Source organism: Vidua macroura, chromosome 15, assembly GCF_024509145.1.
Source record: "Vidua macroura isolate BioBank_ID:100142 chromosome 15, ASM2450914v1, whole genome shotgun sequence".
Lineage (NCBI taxonomy): Eukaryota > Metazoa > Chordata > Aves > Passeriformes > Viduidae > Vidua > Vidua macroura.
The window spans coordinates 17,070,253-17,092,395 of NC_071585.1; the positions used below are offsets into that span (position 1 = coordinate 17,070,253).

At 55.5% G+C, this 22,143-nt stretch overlaps 1 protein-coding gene across 2 annotated transcripts in view; it reads right to left on the minus strand.

Moving 5' to 3' along the window:
- The window catches only part of SH3PXD2B (SH3 and PX domains 2B), a 64,884-nt gene extending 43,085 nt beyond the window's left edge, over positions 1-21,799 (minus strand). For both annotated transcript variants that reach the window (XM_053991327.1, XM_053991326.1), the window contains exons 1-2: positions 21,670-21,799; positions 11,303-11,383 (exon numbers count right to left, since the gene is read on the minus strand). In XM_053991327.1, coding sequence (XP_053847302.1) covers positions 11,303-11,383; positions 21,670-21,741 — 153 coding nt within the window. In that variant the 5' untranslated portion in view covers positions 21,742-21,799. The remainder of the gene's footprint in view (positions 1-11,302; positions 11,384-21,669) is intronic.
- Positions 21,800-22,143: the final 344 nt, after the last annotated feature.

Here is a 22,143-nt window from a genome sequence, read left to right on the forward strand (position 1 = left end):
CTGGTGGCAGAGCCACAAGAGACTCTTTGTGAGCAGGAGCAGCACCAGCAGAGATGAGGCTGCTCTCATCCCACCCTCCCCAGCTCCCCCAGCCCGTCCCTGGCGGGCAGGGAATGCCCCAGGCATGTGGGGTGAGCCCTGCAGTGCCCCTCCTGACCCCCAGCTGCCCATCAGCCAGGCAAGCAGAGTCCTGCTCCAAACTGGGCTCACCAGTGTCCCACTGGGGAAGGGACACAGGTCCTGCCAGGGGGGAGCACCCGGCCCCGTGGGGACAGGACGAGGGTCACAGCTCCAGGCTGGGAACCAGGGACTTCTCAAAGTGCTCCTGCAGATCAAAGCACTGGAATCAGCTGCTTTGGGAAACCTCTGCCAAGCAATAGTCTGGGCAAGAGACATCTGGCAGCAGCTCACAGGCCCCTGGTGTTTAGTCTCTTTGAGATCCTGCAAGAGGCACTTTCCCTGCATCCTCAAGGGCTGTCTGAACAAACAGGGGGTGAAAAAAAAAAAAAAAAACAACAAACCACAGCAGCCCAGAAGACAGAGGGATTAACAAGCAGCAAGCTGAGATCCCAAATGTCTTGAATGAGACGAGAGAAATGGGCAGGAAGTGATGCCCAGGCAGTTCCACCTGAACACAGGGAAGAACTTCTTCCCTGGTCAGTGCCCAGCCCTGGACTGACACGGATGTGGGTCCTGGGGAAGGGCTCCAGTGGTGCCACACCATTCCCATTCCACGGGCAAGGGGAGCTGGGTGTTCACAGCAGCAGGAGCTGCCACGGCTGAGCAGGGTGAGGAGCCCCAGAGCACTTCAGCATCACCAGGAGGGGCAAGCCCGACCTCCCCAGCACTAGGAAATGGCATCACACAGGCTGCCTTGTGAAAACCTCATGGAAAACCTGAAGCATTGCTCAGCAATCGACAAAAAATGAATTAACTGAGGTCGGAAGGGAAAAAAAAAAAAAAAAAAAAAAGGCCACACAAATCGTCAGCAGCTGCCACTGCAGGAGAGATTTCCTGTGAGGTCACAGGCAGCATCAGGCACACACTGGTGCCTGGGAGCAGCTCCTGGCATGGGGAGCACGGGGGTGGGCAGCACACACCCTCCACCCCTGGGGACCCCGGGACGGAGCCTCCACAGCTCCGTGTCACCCCATAAACCACGAGGGACACACCCAGGGAGCTGGCTGGGCTCTGCCTGCACCGGGGGGCTCTGGGCACGTGGCAGCTTCACATCTCCAGCTTTGGGCTGAGGTCAGCTGAGTCCAAAAAGCAGCTGGGCAAAAAGCTTCCACTGCCCAGGGCAGAGCTCTCCTGCCTGAGATTCCGCAGAGCCCCAGACTGCTTGGGGCTGGAAGGAACCTCGAAGTTCATCCAGTGCCACCCCTGCAGGGCAGGGACACCTCCCACTGTCCCAGGGTGCTGCAGCCTGGCCTTGGGCACTGCCAGGGATCCAGCACGAATGGGGTTACACACAAGAGTTGAAGCAGCTGAATTTGAGCCTTCAGCCCAAGGCAGGGAAAGATCTCACCTCCATCCACCTCCTTCTCCCCCTTCCTGGCTCTCCAGGAATTCCAAGCTGATTTCCTGCCACTTTGGGGCGGGGGATCAGCCCCAGAAGGGTCTCAAATCCTCTTTTTAACACCCAAACTCCTCGCTGAGGGAGGCATTCCTCAAAATCTGCCACGAAAACAGATTTTCTTCCTCTCCAGAAATGCCAAGTACCAGCCCATGGTTGATGGTAAAGGATCAGCCTGCAGAGGAAAATGGGAGCACAAGGAATTCTCCACAAGTTGCACAACTGCACCTGGTGTATTGAAAAATACCTGGTTTGGCTAATTTGACGTGGTGAAAAATGACATCCAAGTGAAACCCTCAATGTTCAGTCAAGGGCAGTATTAAAACAATAAATTCACCTCCCTTAATTACACCTCCAAGATCTGATTTCCACGCTGCCAGGTGAAGACAGCAACAAACCTCGTTTATAATTCACTACTCAGTGACTCACCCCTCCTGCAAGGGCCTCAAAGTGTGGTCCCAGCAAGGCAGAAAGGCTCAGGGAGCTGGAACTGGGAGGTGGAATTCACAGGGAACTGCTGGATGTCCCCATGCCACTGGAGACATTTTTTTTTTTTTTTTAGGTAGGTTATTGCTCACTCTGCAATCCCAGAAAAGAGCAGAACATGGAAGTCACCACAACAGGGGGTAGAGCAGCACCCTGGGGGTGGGAAGATGAGCAGAAGGAAAACCCTGGAGCCAGCATGGCACCACGGAGCCCTGCAGCATCCACCCACGTGGCCACCACATCACGTTTTCCCCTCTCCATTTTCTGGCTGCAAGGTCCCCTCCCCACTGGAAGCTGTGAGTCACAGGGGAAGGGCAGATCCTGAGCTCTTCCCCTCTTCCAGCTGAGGGATCCAGCCCTTCCTCACACCCAGGAGAAGTCTGTGCTGCACCCAGTGATGGGATTGAGGAGACAGGCAAGCCCCAGGGCACGCTGGATAATGGGAAAAACACGCAAGGGAAGCGAGGAAAAAGGAGCATCACTTATTGGATGGAGCAAAAGAAGAGGTTAAATTGTTCCCCTGTGCCCAGGCCCCACAGGAGATCCCTGCAGAGGTTCACAGCCCTTTGCCAGGGGACCCCAAACTGCCAGAAATCCCTCACCAAAAGCACAGGAGCAGTGATTTACAGCAGCCTGGCAGCCCCGTGAGAGCCTCTGAAAGGGATGGGAAAGGAGTGAGGAATCGGGAGCATGGGGAAACACCTTGTCCCTTCAGCTTCATCACCTTCCCCTGCAAGGGCAGGACAAGCCCAGCTCTCATTTCTGTCTCCCACTCCCCATCCAAGTGCACAGATCCACTTCTTGGCTGCCCAGGGTGTGTGGGAGGTGCTCAGAGCAGTCTGTGCTGTACCAGGAGGATTTAACAATAGAAGCAGGTCCTGGCCATTTCACTGAGACACAGCACTCCTTCACACTGATTTACTGCTCCCCGTCCTCAGCTTCTCCCCAGGCAGCATCAATCAGCTTGAAACTGGTTCATTTTGGATCCAGGGCTGCTGCCACATGATATAAATTGCAGGTCTTTCCACCAGCAAAGTGGCTGTGCTGGATTGATCAAAAGCACACGGAGACGCTGGGTCTCACATCAGCCCAGACCCACAAAACCTCACCAAGCCCCCAGGGCACAGGCAGGCACCCCCCCAGGGACAGACTCCATGGCAGGGGGCAGCAGAGGGGCCACCAGGGCCCTGGCAGGAAGGAGGAGCTGAATTCCCAGAGCTTTTCCAAGGATAAGTAGCTGGGGAGGGGAAGGGCATCAGCTCAGCCCTGGCTCAGGGAGAGAGGAACCAGGAAAACCTTTAACCACTGCAATATCCAAAGACTTCCCCCAAAAAATCCACACTGGATTGTCAGCACAAGCCCCAAGGGATGGGACTTTTATCCCTCCCATCTTTTTGGCTCCTTTCTCTCAGGCTCCCCCCCGGATCAGACCCTGCCATGCTTCCCCTGGGATGTGCTCCCCGCAGGGCTGGGAGCGCTGTCCCTGCCAAGTTTCCAGAGGGAAGGAGAGCAGGGGTGCCAGGAGGGATGAATGAACAGAGGAGAGGCTCAGGAGCCAGCCCTCCTTTGCCTTGGCTGAGCTGGGAACCAGGCTCCATCCGAAGGGAACAGGCGGAGATGGACTCACAACACACCGGGCTGCACACTGCGACAGGGAGAGGAGCCTGGGACAAACCAAGAGCCAAGGAGAGCTGGTCCCAGCCTGGAATGAGCCATGGAGAGCTGGTCCCAGCCTGGAATGAGCCATGGAGAGCTGGTCCCAGCCTGGAATGAGCCATGGAGAGCTGGTCCCAGCCTGGAATGAGCCATGGAGCCATGGAGAGCTGCTCCCAGCCTGGAATGAGCCATGGAGAGCTGGTCCCAGCCTGGAATGAGCCATGAAGTGATGTTCCCAGCCTGCAATAAGCCAAGAGCTAAGGAGTGCTGTTCCCAGCCTGGAATAAGTCAGGAACCATGGAGAGCTGTTCCCAGCCTGGAATGAGCCATGGAGACATGGAGAGCTGGTCCCAGCCTGGAATGAGCCATGGAGAGCTGCTCCCAGCCTGGAATAAGTCAGGAACCATGGAGAGCTGTTCCCAGCCTGGAATGAGCCATGGAGAGCTGTTCCCAGCCTGGAATGAGCCATGGAGAGCTGTTCCCAGCCTGGAATGAGCCATGGAGCCATGGAGAGCCGTTCCCAGCCTGGAATGAGCCATGGAGAGCTGTTCCCAGCCTGGAATGAGCCATGGAGCGCTGCTCCCAGCCTGGAATAAGTCAGGAACCATGGAGAGCTGTTCCCAGCCTGGAATAAGCCATGGAATTCCCGGCACTGCTCCAGGAACTGAAGATGGTTTCTCCTGCCCAGCACTGCTGCGTGCCCTGGCTGTGTGCTGGCCTGGGAATGCTCACCCAGCACCACTCCAGGGAATCCGGGCTGCTGATCCCCAGGGGCAGGCACAGCCTCGCCTGCCAGGCAAGGAGGGGGTGCCAGCTGAGCCCACGCTAAGTCCCTGACCCGCCTGGCGCTGGCACGCTCGGGAATGCGCTGGCTGCTGCTGCCAAGGGCTGGAACGCTATAAATGGGAGACATTTGGAGAGAGAAAACATTAGGGAGCCAACTTTTAACTAGGCTGAAGTGCATTGGACTGTGCATGTTCTTTGTGGAGGGAGAGAGGAGGAGAGTGATGAAGGTCTTTGATGCACTGCTGGAAAAATACCGGCTGTTCCTTCTGCAAACAGAAGGAGCCCTTATTTAATGGAAAGTGTTCCTCCTCCTCCTGAGTTCCAGGATGGGAATTCACTATTCCTACACTTCTGCAAGTGGTGTTTGAGCCCGTGGCTCTGGGTGCAGTCTGGGCACAGAGGACAAAGCAGTTGCTGGTGCTTTGTAGCAGGAGCCTGGCTGGAGGAAGCCGTGGGTTTTTCCCTGTCCTCAGTCACGCAGGGCCTGCCTTTCCTGATCCAACTGCCTGAGAGCGAGATCCTGCTGATTTATTTTTGTGGGAGGGTGAAACCACAAAGTTCATTGCACACACAACTGCTCAGAATTCTGCTGAACTCCATAAACCCTGAAGGGAAAAAAGAAATCCCCAAAGTGTTGAAATAAGATTCCTGTTACGAAAGAACTATTGAGAGAGCCCTGTTTACCATCCCTGGACACACAAAACCCTGCAGCTCCTGCAGCCACAGCCTGGCTGAGCTGTCTCAGGGCTTTGCCATCAAAGAGGCCGCCCAGATCAGGCATGACCCAGGAGAGGGGTGAATCCAGGCTGGCATTCCCACCTGCTGGAGCCCTGTGCTGCTGCGGGCACGTTACTCAGCAGGGCTGCTCTTTGCTCTCCACATCAGCAGGATTAAGATAACACTCACTTCACCTCTGAGAACTCCTGCCAGGAGCCTGGCTTAAATGATGGAGGAGGAGGGAAAAGTGGAGGAGGAAGGGAAGGAGACAGAGGAAGGCAAGCTCTGAGCTCACAGTAATGGAAGCAAGAGGCTCATTTTAATTTTTCAGGCCTCCAACTGCCTGAAACAAGCGGATGAGAACAATTCCTCTTTGTGTGCCAGCTCCAGTCTTCAGAGCCCATTCAATGTGGTGGATTACTCAGAACCTCTCTGACTCCCCGAGACACAGACTTTCCCCTCTCCCTGCCTCTGCCTGGCGCCTGTGTGCACACAACAGGTGAGGAACCCCCTCCAGAAGGACCAGGCTCTGTTCCACGTGGAGATGGCAGGCACAGGCCACTGCCTGCTGCCAATTTTCTCATGGAAGTAGGCACCACTTCAACAGACTATTTATTTTTCGGTGTTCCACACAAAGCTGTTGGCCCCAGGGCGGCAGGACTCTCTCCAAGATGACACAGCTCCAGGTGGGTCAAAGCTGAAATTTTCCAGCAAAGAACCTGAAGGAGTTGTTAAACATATTGGACAAACAAGAGAACTGGGAAACACACTGGATGCACAGACAGACAGGAATGGGAGGGAGACCCAGAGCCAATTTTAATGCTGTTTCAAATTCTCAGTTTTTCTGTCCCTGAATTGTGCAGAGAGCACGTTTAGCCCAGCCTATGTCATGTCTCCAGCCCTGGCCTCAAAACTAAAGCTCTGTGCAGAGAAGCAGCCACAGAGCATCACCCTCTGCTGCAGCTCCAGCTGGGACAAGACTGAAGGATTTGACAGCAAGGGGAAAAGCCTTGGGGCAACCTCTCCCAAAGAGGGGCAGCCCTGAAACATGCCAGGGGGCAGCCAGGGGGGTCGGGCTCTGCTCCCAGGGAAGAGGAACAGGAGGAAAGAGAATGGTCTTGAGGCTCAGGGTGGACATCAGCAGGAATTTCCCCATGGAAAGGGTGCTCAGGCCCTGGAACTGCCCAGGGAGGTTTGGATCCCCATCCCTGGAGTGTCCCAGGAAGGGCTGGAGGTGGCACTCAGAGCTCTGGGCTGGGGACAAGGTGGGGATGGGGCACAGCTTGGATTTGATGGTATCAGAGATTTTTTTTCCAACCTCAATAATTCTGGGATTCCGAGGACGTGGCTGCAGCCAAAAGGCAGAAGATGCTGAGGACATGGAGTAGGGCTCCATGTGGAGAGCACAGGGGCTGGCAATAGCAGGAAGGGTGTAAAAGGGCTGGGTTTGGGATGTTTTAGGAGTGCAGCACGACAGCAGTGGCTCTCCATCACATGAAGAGCTGAAGTGACTGCCAGCCGTGCCTGGTGAACTCAGAATGACAAACGGGGGAAAAAATGTTTCTTTCTGGGGGTTTCCACAAGAAACCACAAGAGACCAGCCAGAATCTGTTCCCTAACCAGCAGTGCCACTCCTTGCAGCCAGCGGTTTCAAGAGGATCCTTCTAAGGAACTCGTCAGGCTCCTCCCACGGGGAGCATCCCACAGGGCAGCCCTCAGTCACTGCACGGCTTCTCCACCTCTGGCAGGGCTGGCAGCATCTCCCAGGCAGGACCAGACCCTGCTCCTCTCCCTGTGCCCACCACAGAAGCCACTCCCATGCCTGATCACCTTCCATGCCAGCTGACATTCCCAGCATCCCTGCAAGCACCAATCCCATTCCCTTTATTTCTTAGGAACAGCATCCATCTGCTGCCAGCAGCTCACATCTGGAATAGTGAGTGTTGTGAAAGAGCCTCAGTCCTATTGGAAGGAAATCATTCCTCCAGCCAAGGGATTTATGCAGAACCGAGTTTAGCATTTGGAGTTACAAATTTACTACAAATCCTACAGTTACACCGGGTTTTAAACTTCAGGATTACAATTTTATCTTCCTTCATTCCTAAAAAGCTGCCCTCGTGTAAATTGCCACGTGACAGAAAATACTCCCAGAGAAAACGAGGAGGAGAGGTAGAGGATCTGCAGAGCAAACCCCTCCTGAGCTGCTCAGCTCCCTGAGCTCCTGCAGGGAGCACGAGGTGGAGCTGATCCTCAGCTTAAGAACTCTCCCCCTGATTTCAGCACCTGGAATGGTGACCCCAGAGCAGGAAAAGGCACGAGCTGAGCACTTCCCAAGGGATCAGATCTGCCTGAACTGCTGGCTTGGCTCAGCTGAGGGGTGAGCACTGGTCACCAGCCCCCAGAGAGAGGTGACAGCCTCCTGTGGGACACTGAATGGCCCTGGTGTGGCACAAGGAATGGCAACAGGCAAGCTGGCAGAAAGAGGAGGTCCTGCCACCCTTGGAAGAGAAAGGCAGGGTGGTGGTGCTTGGAAAGGCTGCTGCAGCCACGAGCTGGAAACCTGGAATTCTGCAGGACAGGGCCAGGCTTGGCTACCAAGGACAGCAAAGGGAAGGGCTCTGCAAGGCCACAGGACTCGGGCAAAGCCTCAAATGCTCCTGGCTGGAAGCTGTGGCATCACTGGGACCAGCAAGGTGGCTTTTGACAGTGCTCATCCCAGCATGGGGAACGCAGCTGCTCCAGGGCAAAGGAATTGTGCAAAGGAATTGTCCCTGAATTGTGCAGCAAGCACGTTTAGCCCAGCCTGTGTTGTGTCTCCAGCCCTGGCCTCAAAATTAAAGTTCTGTGCAGAGAAGCAGCCACAGAGCATCACCCTCTGCTGCAGCTCCAGCTGGGACAAGACTGAAGGATTTGACAGGAAGGAACAACCTCTCCCAAAGAAGGGCAGCCCTGAAACATGCCAGGGGGCAGCCAGGGGGGTCGGGCTCTGCTCCCAGGAACAGGGACAGGAGGAAAGAGAACGGTCTTGAGGCTCAGGGTGGACAGCAGCAGGAATTTCCCCATGGAAAGGGTGCTCAGGCCTTGGAACTGCCCAGGGAGGTTTGGATCCCCATCCCTGGAGGTGTCACCCGGAGGTGACAAGGTGGGGATGGGGCAGAGCCAGGACTCTGATCTTGGAGCTCTTTTCCAAGCTCAAGGATTCTGTGGAGTCAGACTCCAGCAGACTTCAGGCTTCACTCCTGGTTCAGTTTGTGTTTGGAGTGTCCTTCCTGCCTGCCTGGGGAGGGGAGGACACTTTGCCCCGTGGCTCTGCTGTCAGCACTTATCGTGCTCGTGTTTTCCTTGGCCCTGCTCCTGAAATAATCGTTTAGCCACAATGGAAGGTGACAAATGATTCAGCTGTGGCCCCTCTGGGAATATCAGGAGAAACTCCCCAGCCACTCACACGGAGCTGCAGCATCTCCTCAGCCCAGGCTCAGCCCCACCAAGCTCCTCTTCCCACTTGGATCCAGAAGCGTCCACGTCCCTGCCAAGGAACAGCCACTGACAGCCAAGGAGGGTGCACCAACCTTTTCCCTGCTCTTGCAAAAACAAACCCTGCTCAGCCTCTGACAGGAGCATGGAAAGTGCAGCCAGAGCCACTGGGAACACTGATATTAAATGAACAAATATCCCGACCCAAACATGCATGTACTGGGATTGCTCAAGGCTGTGAGCGTGAATAAATCTGGATGGATTTTCCCTGGATAACATGAAAGACAGATTCTTGACACAGAGCTCACCTGCGACTCAAATTTCCAATTCTTCCTCCAGCACATCAAAAAGATCATCAGAACTGGACCTGGGAAAAATATTTTCCCCGCTTGCTGCTTTCAGAAGCAGCTGAACCGTTTTGGTCCCACACTAATTTTGTCGGGGGCTGTGTGGAATTTTCCTTTTTTTTTTTTAAATAACCAGAGGAATGAATAATTTCCAGCATGGAAAACTTCTGCCTGAAGAGCTAAAATTGGCACAGAATCATCCAAGAGTCACACAAGAAAGGCCTCCAGCAATGGCACCAGTCAGTGCTACCAAACCTACCTAAAGCATTTTTTTCCACTGTGCTCAGAGGATCTGTTTCACTCCTCGCCTCTCAATCCAATTTCCACTGTCCTGCACCACAAGTTTAAATTAAGGACACCAGGAAGCATGTGTGATAAGGGGGAAGGAAGGGAAAAACCACAGCTTCTTTCATTCTTTCAACACAGCCAAAAAGGAGTGGTTGTTATAATTATTTTTACTTTTTTTTTTTTTAAGAAAAAGCTGCAGGGAACGGAGAAGGGCAGAGATGTTTGCTTTAAACTTTCCCACCTCCACCACGATACATATCTACATGAATTTATAAAGTATCTCTGCTTCTAAAGGTGCTTTGCAGAGTGTCTGGCTCCAGTGGTGACGTTTCCCACCTCAGGAGCGTGCACAGCTCCAGCCAGGATGGAGGGGAGGGAGCACAGCCAGGATTCCCCACATCCCAGCCCAGGGAACCCAGCTGGAGGCACAGACACCCCAAAAACCGTGCCCCCCTTGCAGCAGACAGCAGAATGAGCTTGGCCAGCAGCGTGGAGCACCATGAAGACGAGATGCTGCAGAGAAGGAAGCACGAGTTCCATTTCCTTCCAGCCCTGGCTGCTGCCCAACAGCTGTTCCTTATTTATTTACTTTAATATTTCCTTGGTTACACAAGCAGCTGCTCACAGCTTAACCCCTGCCTGCACCAGCACTGCCTGGGCCACCCTCCCTGGGGCTGGGGCTGTGTGACAGCAGCACAGGGCAGGGCAGGGACACCCAGGGTGCTGCCAGAGCTGTCACCTCGGCGTGCTCACAGCCACAGGGCTGCTGCAGGTGTCCCTGCTGGGCAGGGGACAGGCCAGCACTGCTGTGAGCAGCATCTGCCCCCATCCCAGACTTTGCAGGAGCCAGCTGAACCTGGGAAAGCCATCTCCATTCCCAGGGGCTCGCTCTGCTGGCCAGGCTGGAATTTCAGCCGTGTATTTGTGTCTGCGTGCAGAGGTCCCAGCTTTCTCCTTCCCCTCTGGAATCCAGCCCACGGTGATGCTCAGCCTCACATGAGAGGGTTCTGGGGGCTGAGGGTGCCCAGCTCCTCCCCTGGTGCCACAAACAGCCCAGGAAGGGCATTCCAGTGGCCCCTCTGGCAGATGCTGCCAGCCCAGAGATCCCTTTGTGCATTTTCTTTTCTCCTCTGCACAGAGCCTGTTCCAGAGCACAGTTTGTGTTCTGGCTCATAAAGCCCAGCCAGACCCCTTGGCTCATCTCCACCAAGGAGGAGGTGGAAAACACCCTTTGCCTGCTCACCCAGAGCACTGCCTTGGGTTTCCTGCAGCCCAGCCTGTCCCAATTGCCTTTCCAGCCTCCTCTCTCCCACTTCCATTTTCCTCCTGGCTCCCTCCTGCACCAGGAGGGAATTAAATCAGAATAATGGGATGGCCTGGGCTGGAAGGGACCTTACAGATCATTTAGTTCCAACACCCCGCCATGGGCAGGGACATCTTCTACCACAGCAGCTTGCCCAGAGCTCCATCCAACCTCTTCTTGAACACTTCCAGGCATCCAGGGACCCACAGCTTCTCTGGGCGCCCTGTGCCAGGGCCTCCCCACCCTCACAGGGAGGGATTTTTTCCTGGTATCTGATCTTAACCCACTCTCTCAGTCTGAAGCCATTCCCCCTTGTCCTGTCTCTTCATGCTTCTGTAAAAAGTTCCTGTCCATCTTTCCCTTCAGGTACCAAAGCAGCTGCTGCCAGCTGCCCTCTGGGCTGCCAGGGGGAGCGGGCACTTCCCAAAGCCCTGCCCCAGGGAATCAAATCCTTCCCAGTGGCAGCCCTGCTTTGCTGTGACAGCAGCTGGGAAAGCCGCAGGAATGGAGTTTGGACCTAACTCTAACAAAATCCTCCCCAAAAGCAAACACCCCCTCCCCCCAATAACAACCCCAGCAATTGCACAGATCAAGCAGGAGCCAAGAGCCCAAGTGAGCTCAGCCTCTCATCCCCCCCAGGCAGAGCCCAGGGTGCCCAGGTTTCCCTACCTGCAGGTCGAAGAACTTGCTGTACCGCCGGTAAATGACCTCTGTGGCTCCATTGGACCAGGTGACCTTGATGATGTACACCTGGAGGGAACAGAGGCAGAAATCAGCACCCAAAAAAACCCCCACCACAACCCAAAGAGCTGCCAGCGCAGCCCCCACTGCTGGGTGACAACCAGGGGAACACTTCAGATCAACTCAGCAACACCACAACATAGGTAAGCCTAAATTACTGACCCTCACTGCTGCAGCTTAACCAAATGTTTATTTCTGGTGGTGAACTGAGCTCTGTGGCCCTGGAGAGGGGCACAGCTTGAATGTGAAGTGTGTAAGAACACAGCACAAATCCCTCCAGACACAGGAGTTAATAACTAAACCCCATTTAGAGCTGCAGCACCAAATCTGATGCTGGGATCCACCTGCACCAGCCTGGCTGCTGCAACTGGGACTGCAACAGCTCAAACCCCCCAGGGTCAGAAACTCCACCTGTTCGGGTTTGGGTTTCTTGCCCTTGCTGGGGTGGAAATCAGCGTGCTGATCCTTGAAATGCCACCCCATCAGCCCCAGTCACTGCAGGTTATTCACAGAGCCCATGACCAGGCTTTAACCGGGGATGAACGCAAAGCAAAACACCAAACCCAGCCCGTTTCATCATTAATTCTTCTGTGAAGGACAACAAGCACATCGCAGGATGAGGCAATTCCTGATCTAATGTCCTCTGGTGTGTTTCACAGAAAGCAGAGATAACCCTTGGTTAGGTGCCAGTGTAACACCCAAGTGATACAAATCTCAAATTGGTAACAGATTGACTGAGCAGAACCGAGGGTGTTTTTTTCCCTCCTAACTCAAGTCCTTATTTCCACCAGAAATTCAAGTTATCAGTTCCTTGAAGAAGGACCAAAACGTTCAGAAGCCCAGGTGAAGGGAACTTCTGCTAGCAAAATCAAGCATCAAGGCTCTTAAAAGCTGATGTTTTGTTATTTAGAATCCCTCAGGAGCTTCACAAGGTTTTCCCCACTGAGACACCCATTTTTCCAGATTCTGGAATGTGACCAACATCCAAACTCAAACACCAGGATAGCACAACACTCAGCTATTTGAGTTTATCAAACCCTTCTCAAATCCTGTACTGAAAATCTACCTCAAACCTCACCCTGCTGCTCAGAGGGCTGACACAGCCTGAGCCACCACGGTGAGGACACTCCCGAGGGGTGACAAACTCTTCCCAGTGGAATCACTCCCAAACTGAGGCAGAAAATGAGGCAGCAAGAGGGATGAAGTTCATATTGCTGAAATGCAGAACTTGCCTGCTTTCAAACCAGTAATTCAAGGTCCACTTTTGTTGATTTGGGGTTGGATGGGACCTTAAAGATCATCCAGTGGCACCCTCTGCCATGGCAGGGACACTTTCCACTGTCCCAGGGTGATCAAACACCTGGCCTTGGGCACTGCCAGGGATCCAGGGGCAGCCACAGCTGCTTTGGGCACCCTGTGCCAGGACATCCCCACCCAATATGCCATCTAAACCCAGTCTGGAGCCATTCCCTGCTCTGCTTTCATTCCCAAACTCTTATTTTGAGATGCACGGCCCCCATTTCCTCGCACAAGGAACACAGATGGATTCTCCAAGACAACATCTGCTCCAGCTGTGGAGGCCTGGAAGGACCACACCGTGCTCCAAGGGAGGCAAGCACCCCTCCAGCAAACCAGGGGTTAACCTGGTGTTAGCACAGGTTCAAACTCCTTTGCCCTCTCCCCAGGACTTGCTGCTGGGCCAGCATGAGCTCATGTGGGCTGGGAGCTCAGCTGATAGCCCAGCTTTCTCAGCAGTCCCCAGCACTCCTCGGGGTTATATCACCGCTGGCTGCCTGCCTGCACAGAGCCTTCCACTGGGGCAGCAGGAGGAGCCAACTTTCCTTCACTGTTTATTCCTACCCTGCCTTTATTTGGAGTCAACAGCTTATTAGACTGGGATTTTAATCAGGATGTGGATATGCTCGAGCCAAAGTCATTCAGAGCTCTTCAGGGTAATGAAGCCACGAGGTCTGAGGGCACACCAGGCTTCCCTGCAGCTGAGGGAAGCAGCATTTCTGCTAAGTGATGAGCTCACGGCTGTTTTGCTGAAATGCAGCTCTCCCAGGGGTCAGGAAGAAGAGGTTCTTGCACATCCCTTTCCAACAGCAGAAAGGTCTCCAGGGGTATCTCCTCAACCTGCTTAGGGAAAGCAGAGAAGATGGGGGAACCCACAGGAACAGAAGCTCCTCAGCATCTGTAAAACCTGGGCACAGCCACCTTCCTCTCTCCTGGTGGATATTCCTCGTCCTTCCAACAGCCCCATCCCACATCTTGGTCTCTCCCCAGTATCTAATCCAGTCCCTGCTGTCTCAGAAATTTAAAAAAAAAAAACAAAAAAACAAACCCAGAAAACACAACTCTGGTGCTCCCCTCACCTAACAACAAGTGCAGGTTTGGAGAGGTTTGAACAGTGCACTCAGCCACCCAGTGAATGTTTCCACAGAGCTAAAGCTCCCACAGACCCAAAAATCCCTTCCTCAGGTGCTTTTGGAAGACAATTTCAATGACCAAGGCAGCTTTAAAACCACTGCACTTGGACTGAAGTTTCCCCTCCTGGCCTGGCACTGCACCGTGTCCTGCCAGGAGCAGCCACCATGAAGCAGCAACCCAAATCACCCAAATTTTGTCCCAGTAGGAGCCCCCCCCATCAGCTGCCCCCTCAGCCCCCAGCTGCTCTGAGAAGAGGCTTTTTCCCAGCCCGTGTGTGGGTGAGGACATGTGGAAGCAGTTATTCCATGGGTCTTTTTCTACAGGCCTTCAAAGAAATCCCACTGAGAAAGCACCTGCAGGGCTTTTCCATGGGGAGGAGAAGAGAGGGGGGTCCCCCAGGGCTGCAGCTGGGCTGTGCACCCACAGGGATGGCACTTGGACCCTCTCCAGGGATTCCTGAGGGATGGGGGAGCTGAGGGGACAGCAGGGAGGGGGTGGCCAGATCCAGGGGGGTTTGGGCTGGGCCTCTGGCCAAAACCAACAGCTGAGCTGTCCAAATCCCAAATATCCAAATATCTGCAGCCCTTCCCAGGCCAGCTGTGGGGTCTGCACCAGGGAAGGGAAGGAGCTGAGTCAGTGAAACCCAGGAATGGTGGCTGCCCTTCCTCCTTCCCTCTGGAAAGGACAGCCTGCCCTCCTCCCAGCCCTGGGAGCCTCACTCCTGGCAGCTACAGAAGGCACAGGGACAATTTTTGAGCTGCAGGTGGATCTTGTTTAATGCCAGGTCAGAGGAGCATTGCTCATGAACACCAAACCCTGCTCCCATCCCTTGGAGGACAGGAATGGAACAGATCCTTCACAAAAAATGGAAACTTGCAGACGCAAAAGGCTGAGTACAACAGGCTCCACTGGAATTGGGCTCCCAAACTCCTTGGGATCCCTACAGCACAAGGAAATGGTCACAAACCAGCTGCTTCAAAGTTACCCTTTGAGCAGTGTGACATCAGGACCACCAGCCACTGCCCAAGGCTCTCCTTGGTCACACTAAATGCCCCAAATGGAAATATCATCTGGAAAAAGGCCCAGGGGATCCTGCAGCCTTCCCAGTGAGCTTGGATCACCCTGTCACTGCTGCCCCCTCCCCAGCACCTCTCTCAGAGGGAGAACGGGTGGAAAATGGGGCTGAAAACCTTTGGAAGGGAACTGTCAGAAAAATGACAGTTTGCTGCAAGAAATGCAAATGGCACCTGGCCAAGCACACCAGAGCTGTCAGAGGGAGCCCGGGGGAACACTCACAGCAGGAGAGAGCCAGAGGGAGATCCAGGACATCCTCCTGGGCAGGAGGGCACCCCGGGCAGGGAGAGAGCTCCTGGGAGGCTGCAGGAGCCAGCTCAGACACATCCAGAGCCATGGGAGTCACGGGGACGGGGGGGATGAGAAGCCAGTGCGAATCTGAAAAGGGCAGCCAGAGATTTCAGGGTTTTTTTTTTTTTTTTTTTTTCCTTTCTTTTCCTCTTGAAGAAATGAAGCAGCACGCCCTGGGAGCAGTCAGCCACCAGAAGTGTTTTTGCAGGGGCTGCTGGAAATCCCTGGTGCTGCACCCAGCAGTGGCTCCTGGTGACTTCCACTGCCCAGAGGGACCCAGGGCACCAGAGCCATTCCCAAATCCTCAATCCTGCCCTCCCCAAGGAGGTATAAAATCCCACACAACAGCACGGGGAGAGAGAGAGGAGCTGATTCAAACTGCTGACTCCAGGCAAGGAAATTAAGACCAGATACTGAAAAAAAAAAAAAATAAAATAACAGAACCAGTTTCCCGTTCTTGAACACGAGGCTGTGTGACCTCGCAGAAGAATCACTTCTGGACTCCCTGCATAAACACACCAGGACGAGCTGGGAAGCAGCCTGGACTGCTTAAATGTGAGTAGGAAAAAGGCAGAGTGAAGGTGAGGAAAACCTGCAGTTTCGGCTTCTGTCCTCCTACAGGAATTTTGCAAAGTTTTTCATGGAGATTTGCACAACATCCTGGCTGGGGGGGACACACATAAACCCCCCAAAAAAGGATGTGGGAGAGGGCAGCTGCCTGGGAACTCTGCCTGGCACCCAGCTGAGCCAGGCTGCAAGTCCACCCCAAGCTCAGCAGCATGCAGAATCCATGTGGAGCCCAGGAGCAGCTCAGCCATCCCAACATCAGCTCTCCTGGCACGGCTCAGCCTTCCCCGGGTGGCTCTGAAGGATCCCAGAGCTTCCCTGGCATCCCTGTGCCCAGAGCTCCTCCACACAGACACGGGCAGGGTGGAGAGCAGCCCCATGGTGACTTGGGAAGACACCTCCATGGCAAGGCAGGGACACCAGAGAAGGTCCCCAGGCTCCAGCAGAGCTCCTGCAGCAGCTCCAGACATAACAGCCTCCAGCAGGGGCAGAGCTGTCTGCAGAGCTGTTTCCAAAGGCTTGGAGCCTGTGTGGTCTCGGGTCCAGGGAGACTCTGCACAATAAACCTCTCTGTGGAAAACTCCACATATTTAAAGCATCTTTCACCAGCAAAGAGGAAAAGCATCAGTCAAAAGCATCAGACTTTTGATTTCACCCACACTACACCGACCCTGAAACGAGGGGAGATGTGAGAGCCTCACCCTCCTCTTGGAAACCCAAAGGGGCAGAGAAACCAAAGGAGCTGAGCAACCCAGCCAAGCCAGAGTGGGTTTAATATAGAAAAGGGAGTGGGAAATTGTAAGAGGAAAAGAGAGAAAAAAAAAAAAAAAAGAAAAAAAAAAGAGGGAGGTGGCTGGAAACAAAGAAAGTTCTTGGCACCAAGCTGCTGTGCTTGGCCCCTCTCCATCAGCCCTCGCTGCCGCAGGCCTGCGGGGCTGGGGAGGGGAGGTGGGGGCTCTGTGCCACGGGATGCCAAAGCTTGGAGCAGGAGAGGGAGAGCCAAGCCCCAGCTCCGTGGGCAGACGGCTTGTGACCCCCCCTCACTCCTGCTTTGTGGCTGGGGAACTGGGAGGAGGGTCACGCTGCCTTGGAGAAGGTATTCCAGCTGCAGGGCACCAGGGATGCTGCCCTGGGCCCTGTGGCAGAGCTGCAGGGAGCTGGGTAACAGCAATGGAGGCAGCACCAGGGCAGGCAGACCCTCACAGCAGCCCAGGCAGGCCGAGCACACAGCCAGCACTGCAGAGCAGCCGCCTCCCCTCGCTCCAGTCCTGCCCTCTGAGTTTTTGACCCGCACCCTCTTCCCCCCACGCTGCTGTGCAGCCTGGCAGGGCACAGCACAGCCCCAGCACGCTGCCAGCATGAGGGCAAGGGTGCACCCACAAGGCTGGGAGCCCCAAGGACAGCCCAGCAAAGCCTGCTCGGAGCCCTCAGCCACGCAGCACGTGCAGCAGCCAGCCTGCCCCAGTTCACACCGAAGGTCACACGGATGGATTCTCCTGTTTCCCGTTTCCCACTGCGACAGGCACGGCTGGAAGACAGAGATACCCTCCAAAGCAAAGCTGTGGGGGATCAAGGTCAGAGAGCTGGGGGCAGGCAGAGGCCAGGGATGGCCCCAGAGCTGCAGCTCGCTGCTGGAATCGAGCGTGAGCATCAGCTTCCCCCACGGAGCTGCTCCTGCCTCAGTGGCCAAGGATTGGGCCCTTCCAAGCTTTTCGACAGCTTTGAGAAGCATGACTGGGGAAGAAAAACAAAGGAGAGTTTGAGTCTGAGCGCTGGTTTTCACCCACAGAGCTAAGGGTGCTCCATGCTCAGCTCTGCTGAGAGGTGAGCAGGAAAGCCTGGTGAGCTCTCCAGAGCAGAGCAGGGCCAGGCACGAGGACAAGGCAAAATTCCTACCAAATTCCCTGCCCGTGGCCTGCCTCGCTGGGACAGCATCATCCAGCTGACAGGAAATGGGACGAGACAAGGCACAACCACAGGATACGGCAGCAGAACACCACGGAGGATGCTGAGAAAGCCCTCAAACCTTTAGAGGCCACCAGGAGTCAGACTGCAGCTTCCCCTGGCTGTCTCTCACTCCTAGTTTGGTTATCTGGGGACACTGCACTGCATAGATTTCACACTACTCATGCCAACCTCCTCCGGCTGCCCACAGGACATTCCCACCATTCCAAGGGCATGGTCACCCTTCCCAGGGAGACAGCACGGGGAGGAGTCATCCCCTGTCTCCCTTTTGAAGCCAAACAACCAGAATGATCCACAAGGGCAGAAACAACTCCCCAAAATCCACGGGAATAGCTCAGCTGTACAAGGTGACACCGTGCCAGGGGCCACGGAGCTCTGCTCCAGCTGGGAGCACAGAACGCAGTCCATGGGGCACGTGCTCCTCAGAAATACCTTCAGCTCATAAATATAAAGCACTGAAGAACCAGGGAAGGTGTGGATTGGCAGCTCTGCCCTCTTGCCATTCAAACTCTCCACAGTCAGTTCCAGATAAGCACAGTGGGGCTGGGCTACACGAGGAATGAAACCACAAACGGCCTCACCACCCCCAGGAGCAGAGAAGACACCTACACCATCACATCACAAATTCCACATCAAAAATGTAACAACACCCTCACTTTTTGAACGCGGTTCTCCTCAAATTTGTTTTAAAATGCCTGTAGATCCCATTAGCCAGATTCCACCACGCACTGTTAATTACTTTCACAACCCAGCTGCCACTAATGAGGTCTTCACCTTGTTTCAAGCTTTGCCATCTTGTTCACTGAGTTTGCAAAATAAATGTATGCTGCACACTTTGTTTAAATTTCCCATTTTCAGGGGTACATGGAGGCTGGGAATGGAAGTCCTGTGAGAACACAATCCAGCTTTCCCAAAAATCTAACCCACCCAAACAGCACGCTGTTGAATGGATATATATCATTTTGGATGGTGCTCCAGAACAACTTTTTAAACCTATATAACTACAGAAATGTTCCTGCTAGGCAGAAATGGAGATGGGATTCAATTCAATAGCATTGCTATTAACACATAGAAAACACACACATTGCAGCTGTAACAAAATGAAACATCCTGAAGCTTGCCCAAGGGAAAGAAAACCAAATCTGGATTTAGTAGGAAAAAGCTTTATTTTAGGGCTTCTACTCGAGAATAACAAACACAATACTATAAAAAGGCCTCGCATGAAGTCCTTTGAAGGAAAATTCAGTCTGTTTCTACTATGGCTTTGTTTTGGGTCTTTTCTGAATAAACATTCATTTATCAGAGGCTTGGCCAGACCAGAGAAACGACAGTCTGCTCTTCTGTCTCTCACAATGATTATTTTTAGACTTTACTCTTGGACTTTGCCTGCTCAGATTTGCAGGATGGCCCCCGAGCCCTCGCTGGCAGCATCCCTGAGCTGTGATCACTTCACACAGGAGTGTGTGGGAAATGGTACTGAAGATGAAAAATACTGAAAATGTCACCTCAGCCACTGCCTGGAGGATGGAGTCCCTTTTTTTTTCACTTGGAAAATGGGCTGCCATGAGCCAGAGCATCCTGCAACAAACACGTGCACAAGGATCATTCCTCAATGCCCCTGCCAGGTATTGCCCATGGAAAAAAAAAGCTTAAAAACACAAGTGGAGCTTGAGGGCACAGGGTCGCCAGCTGAGCCCTAACACTCAGCTCAGCACCCAGCTACCCAAACCCTGCCCAGCGCCTTGCTGGGTGCTTGCCCTGCAGTTTGGGGAAATATTGTGCCTCCTGCTGCAAAACAACCAACTTTTTGTCTCAGGCAACACAATTCTCGTTGTATCAATTACCCAGGTGAAAAGCAAACCACAGCAGCCTGAATAGAGCCAGCCCTCCCCACTGCAGGTGCAACAAGGACTTTGAAGCACTGGCTTTTCTGGGAGAGTGGAATTCATAAACTTTGTGCTGTGGCAACACAATCACACCTTTGTCCAGCAAAGAGAAACCTCTGGCTGATGCAGAGCAGCCCGAGCAGGGCAGGTCATCACAGAGGCAAGAGGAGGAAAAGGCAGCGTGGTCCTCCAGCCTCCCCAGGGACAGGAGTGCTGCCTCAGGGCTGGGCAGAGCACACCCGTGTGATGGGAGAGGGCAGAGGGCAAAGGTGTGACACGGACACTTCGTGGTCGCCTCGGATTCGCGCTGTGCCAGCAGCCACTGTCTACAAATGATTCAGCCATGATTTGCTGCCTCTCCCTCTCTTTGCAGGAAGAAAAAGGGAAAAAAAAAAAAAAAGGTTTGGTTTCATATAATTAACTGGCTTTGTGAATCTGCGCGGTTCTATTGATTCCTCCAGCAAGGCGAGCGCTCCCATTCACTCCAGCGCTGCTCGGGGGTGGCAGCTGCCGGCCCCTCCCTGGGCTCAGCCCTCTGCGAGCCACGCTGGCTCCCGCTGCTGGATTGCGGCGCAAGCCAAGTCCGGGGAAAGGCTGGAGGCACAGGGATCGGCTGAGGAGGCCGAGCGGCCGGGCTGCCGCGGACCGAGCAGCCGCCTCTCCCAGCGCTCCCGGAGCTCCTGCTCCGTGTCCCCACCCACCGCCCCGCCATCCAGCTCTCTCCGCAGAAAACATCGCTGTCCCAGTTTCGCAGCCTCGCGGGGATTATTTGTGCCATGCCCAACTCCACCCGACTCTCCGTGACGAGCGGGGACAGCGCGCAAAGCGGATTGTGCGCGGCAGCGGGGCGCGCGTCCCTGCCGCGGGGACACCGCTCCCGAGGGGCACGGGAGGGGCCGAAGGGACAGCGGAGGAGCTCGCACGGGCCATCCCAGCCCGGCCTCCTTACGGGAGCCGGCGGCGAAGCCCCGCGTCCGCCAAGACAAACAGCAGCGCACAAAGCTCCGCACGTACGCGCTGCTCCGGAGCGGGGGCACGGCTCAGCCGCGGTGAGTAAGGCTGCGATGGACACGGCAGGAAAACCGCACATCTGGAGCCGGCGCCAGGCTCGGCCAGGGCTGCTGAAGCTCCTGGCAGGGCAGCAGGAAGAAGGGGCGATAAGGGGGGTGGGTGGCAGCGGCCACGCCACATCCCTGATGCAAGGAGCGACCCCTCTGCCCTCGCCTCCTGGAGCTGGCTGCCCTCGGCTTTCCTCCAGTTGTTGCTCAACGCCACAAACCAGCCGAGGGGACCTGGAGAAGCCCTTGATCTCCCAAGAGCTCTGAAAGCTTGGCTCTTCTGACAACTGACTCCAGCCAGAGCAAACACCACATCTGCACGGCCCAAATGTGCCACGAACAGTGTGTCACTGGGTCACCCTGGGCTACGGCAAAACCGGAGGGAAGAACATTTCGGTCTTTGTTTTACGGCTGTTGCCAGGATTCACCCACAAGCTCTCCACGGGTGCTTGGAAACACACCAAAGTTTAAATTATTTAAAAAAAAATTAAAAATTTAAAAAAAAAAAAAAAAAACAAACCAAAAAAAACACCTTCAAAAACAGACAAACCCACAACAGTTTGGAAGATGCCCCGGAGCACGCAGGAAGGCTGGGCAGGATGCAGGGGACACGAGGGATCCTTCCTAGGGACCGAGCACTATCCAGGGAGCAGAAAGCAGGAGCCGGGGGGGTCCCTTTGCCCCGGGACTCTGCGACCAACAGGTCCCGCGGCCCCGGCGCCAAGCTGCAGAAGCGGGGACGCTTCCCCGCGGTGCCCGCGGCCGCTGCCCGGTGCGCGCAACCCCCGCCCGCATCCCCCGGGCATCCCCCGCGGGGCCGGGGGCAGCGGCGGGGCAGCCCCACGCTGGCAGGGGGCACCGCGGGACCCCCTCGGGATACCCGCGAGAGGCACCCCCGGCAGCGCTGCCGCCCTCTTTCTCCTCCTCCTCCTCCTCCTCCGTCCTCCCTTCCCGGAGCTCCGCGCGGGAGCGGGGCCGGCAGCGCCCGGCCTTTGTTCGCCCAGGGCCGGGCTCGGGCACTCACATAGTGCTTGTTGGGGATGCGCCGCTTCTGCACGTCCAGCACCTTCACCTCGGCGATGCTCCGCCTGGGCATCGCCGCTGCCGTGCCCCTCGGGGAGCGGGGACGCTCTGGCGCTCGCCGCCGGGACCGGAGGCTGCAGCGCGGCCGAGCCTCCCCGCGCCGCCCGCTCCGGGGGCGGGAGGCGGCCCCGGCCCGGCCCGGCCTATCCCGGCCGGCGGGGCGGCCCCACCGCCGCCCGCTTAAAGGGCCGGCCGGCCCCGAGCCTCGCCCGGTGCGCCCGCTCCGTGCCCGAGCCCGGCGCTGCGGCGGGGAGATGTTCCGGGGGGCGCGGTGTCCCTCCCGGGGAGGGGTCGCGGTTTGCGCCCCTCACCTGTGCGTGCGCTCCTCAGCCCGCGGTGGTTCTGCTCTTGTCCCAGCAGCGCCCGCGGGTTGGCCGGCGGCAGCCGCATCCCTGCGGGAGGCAGGACATGAGCG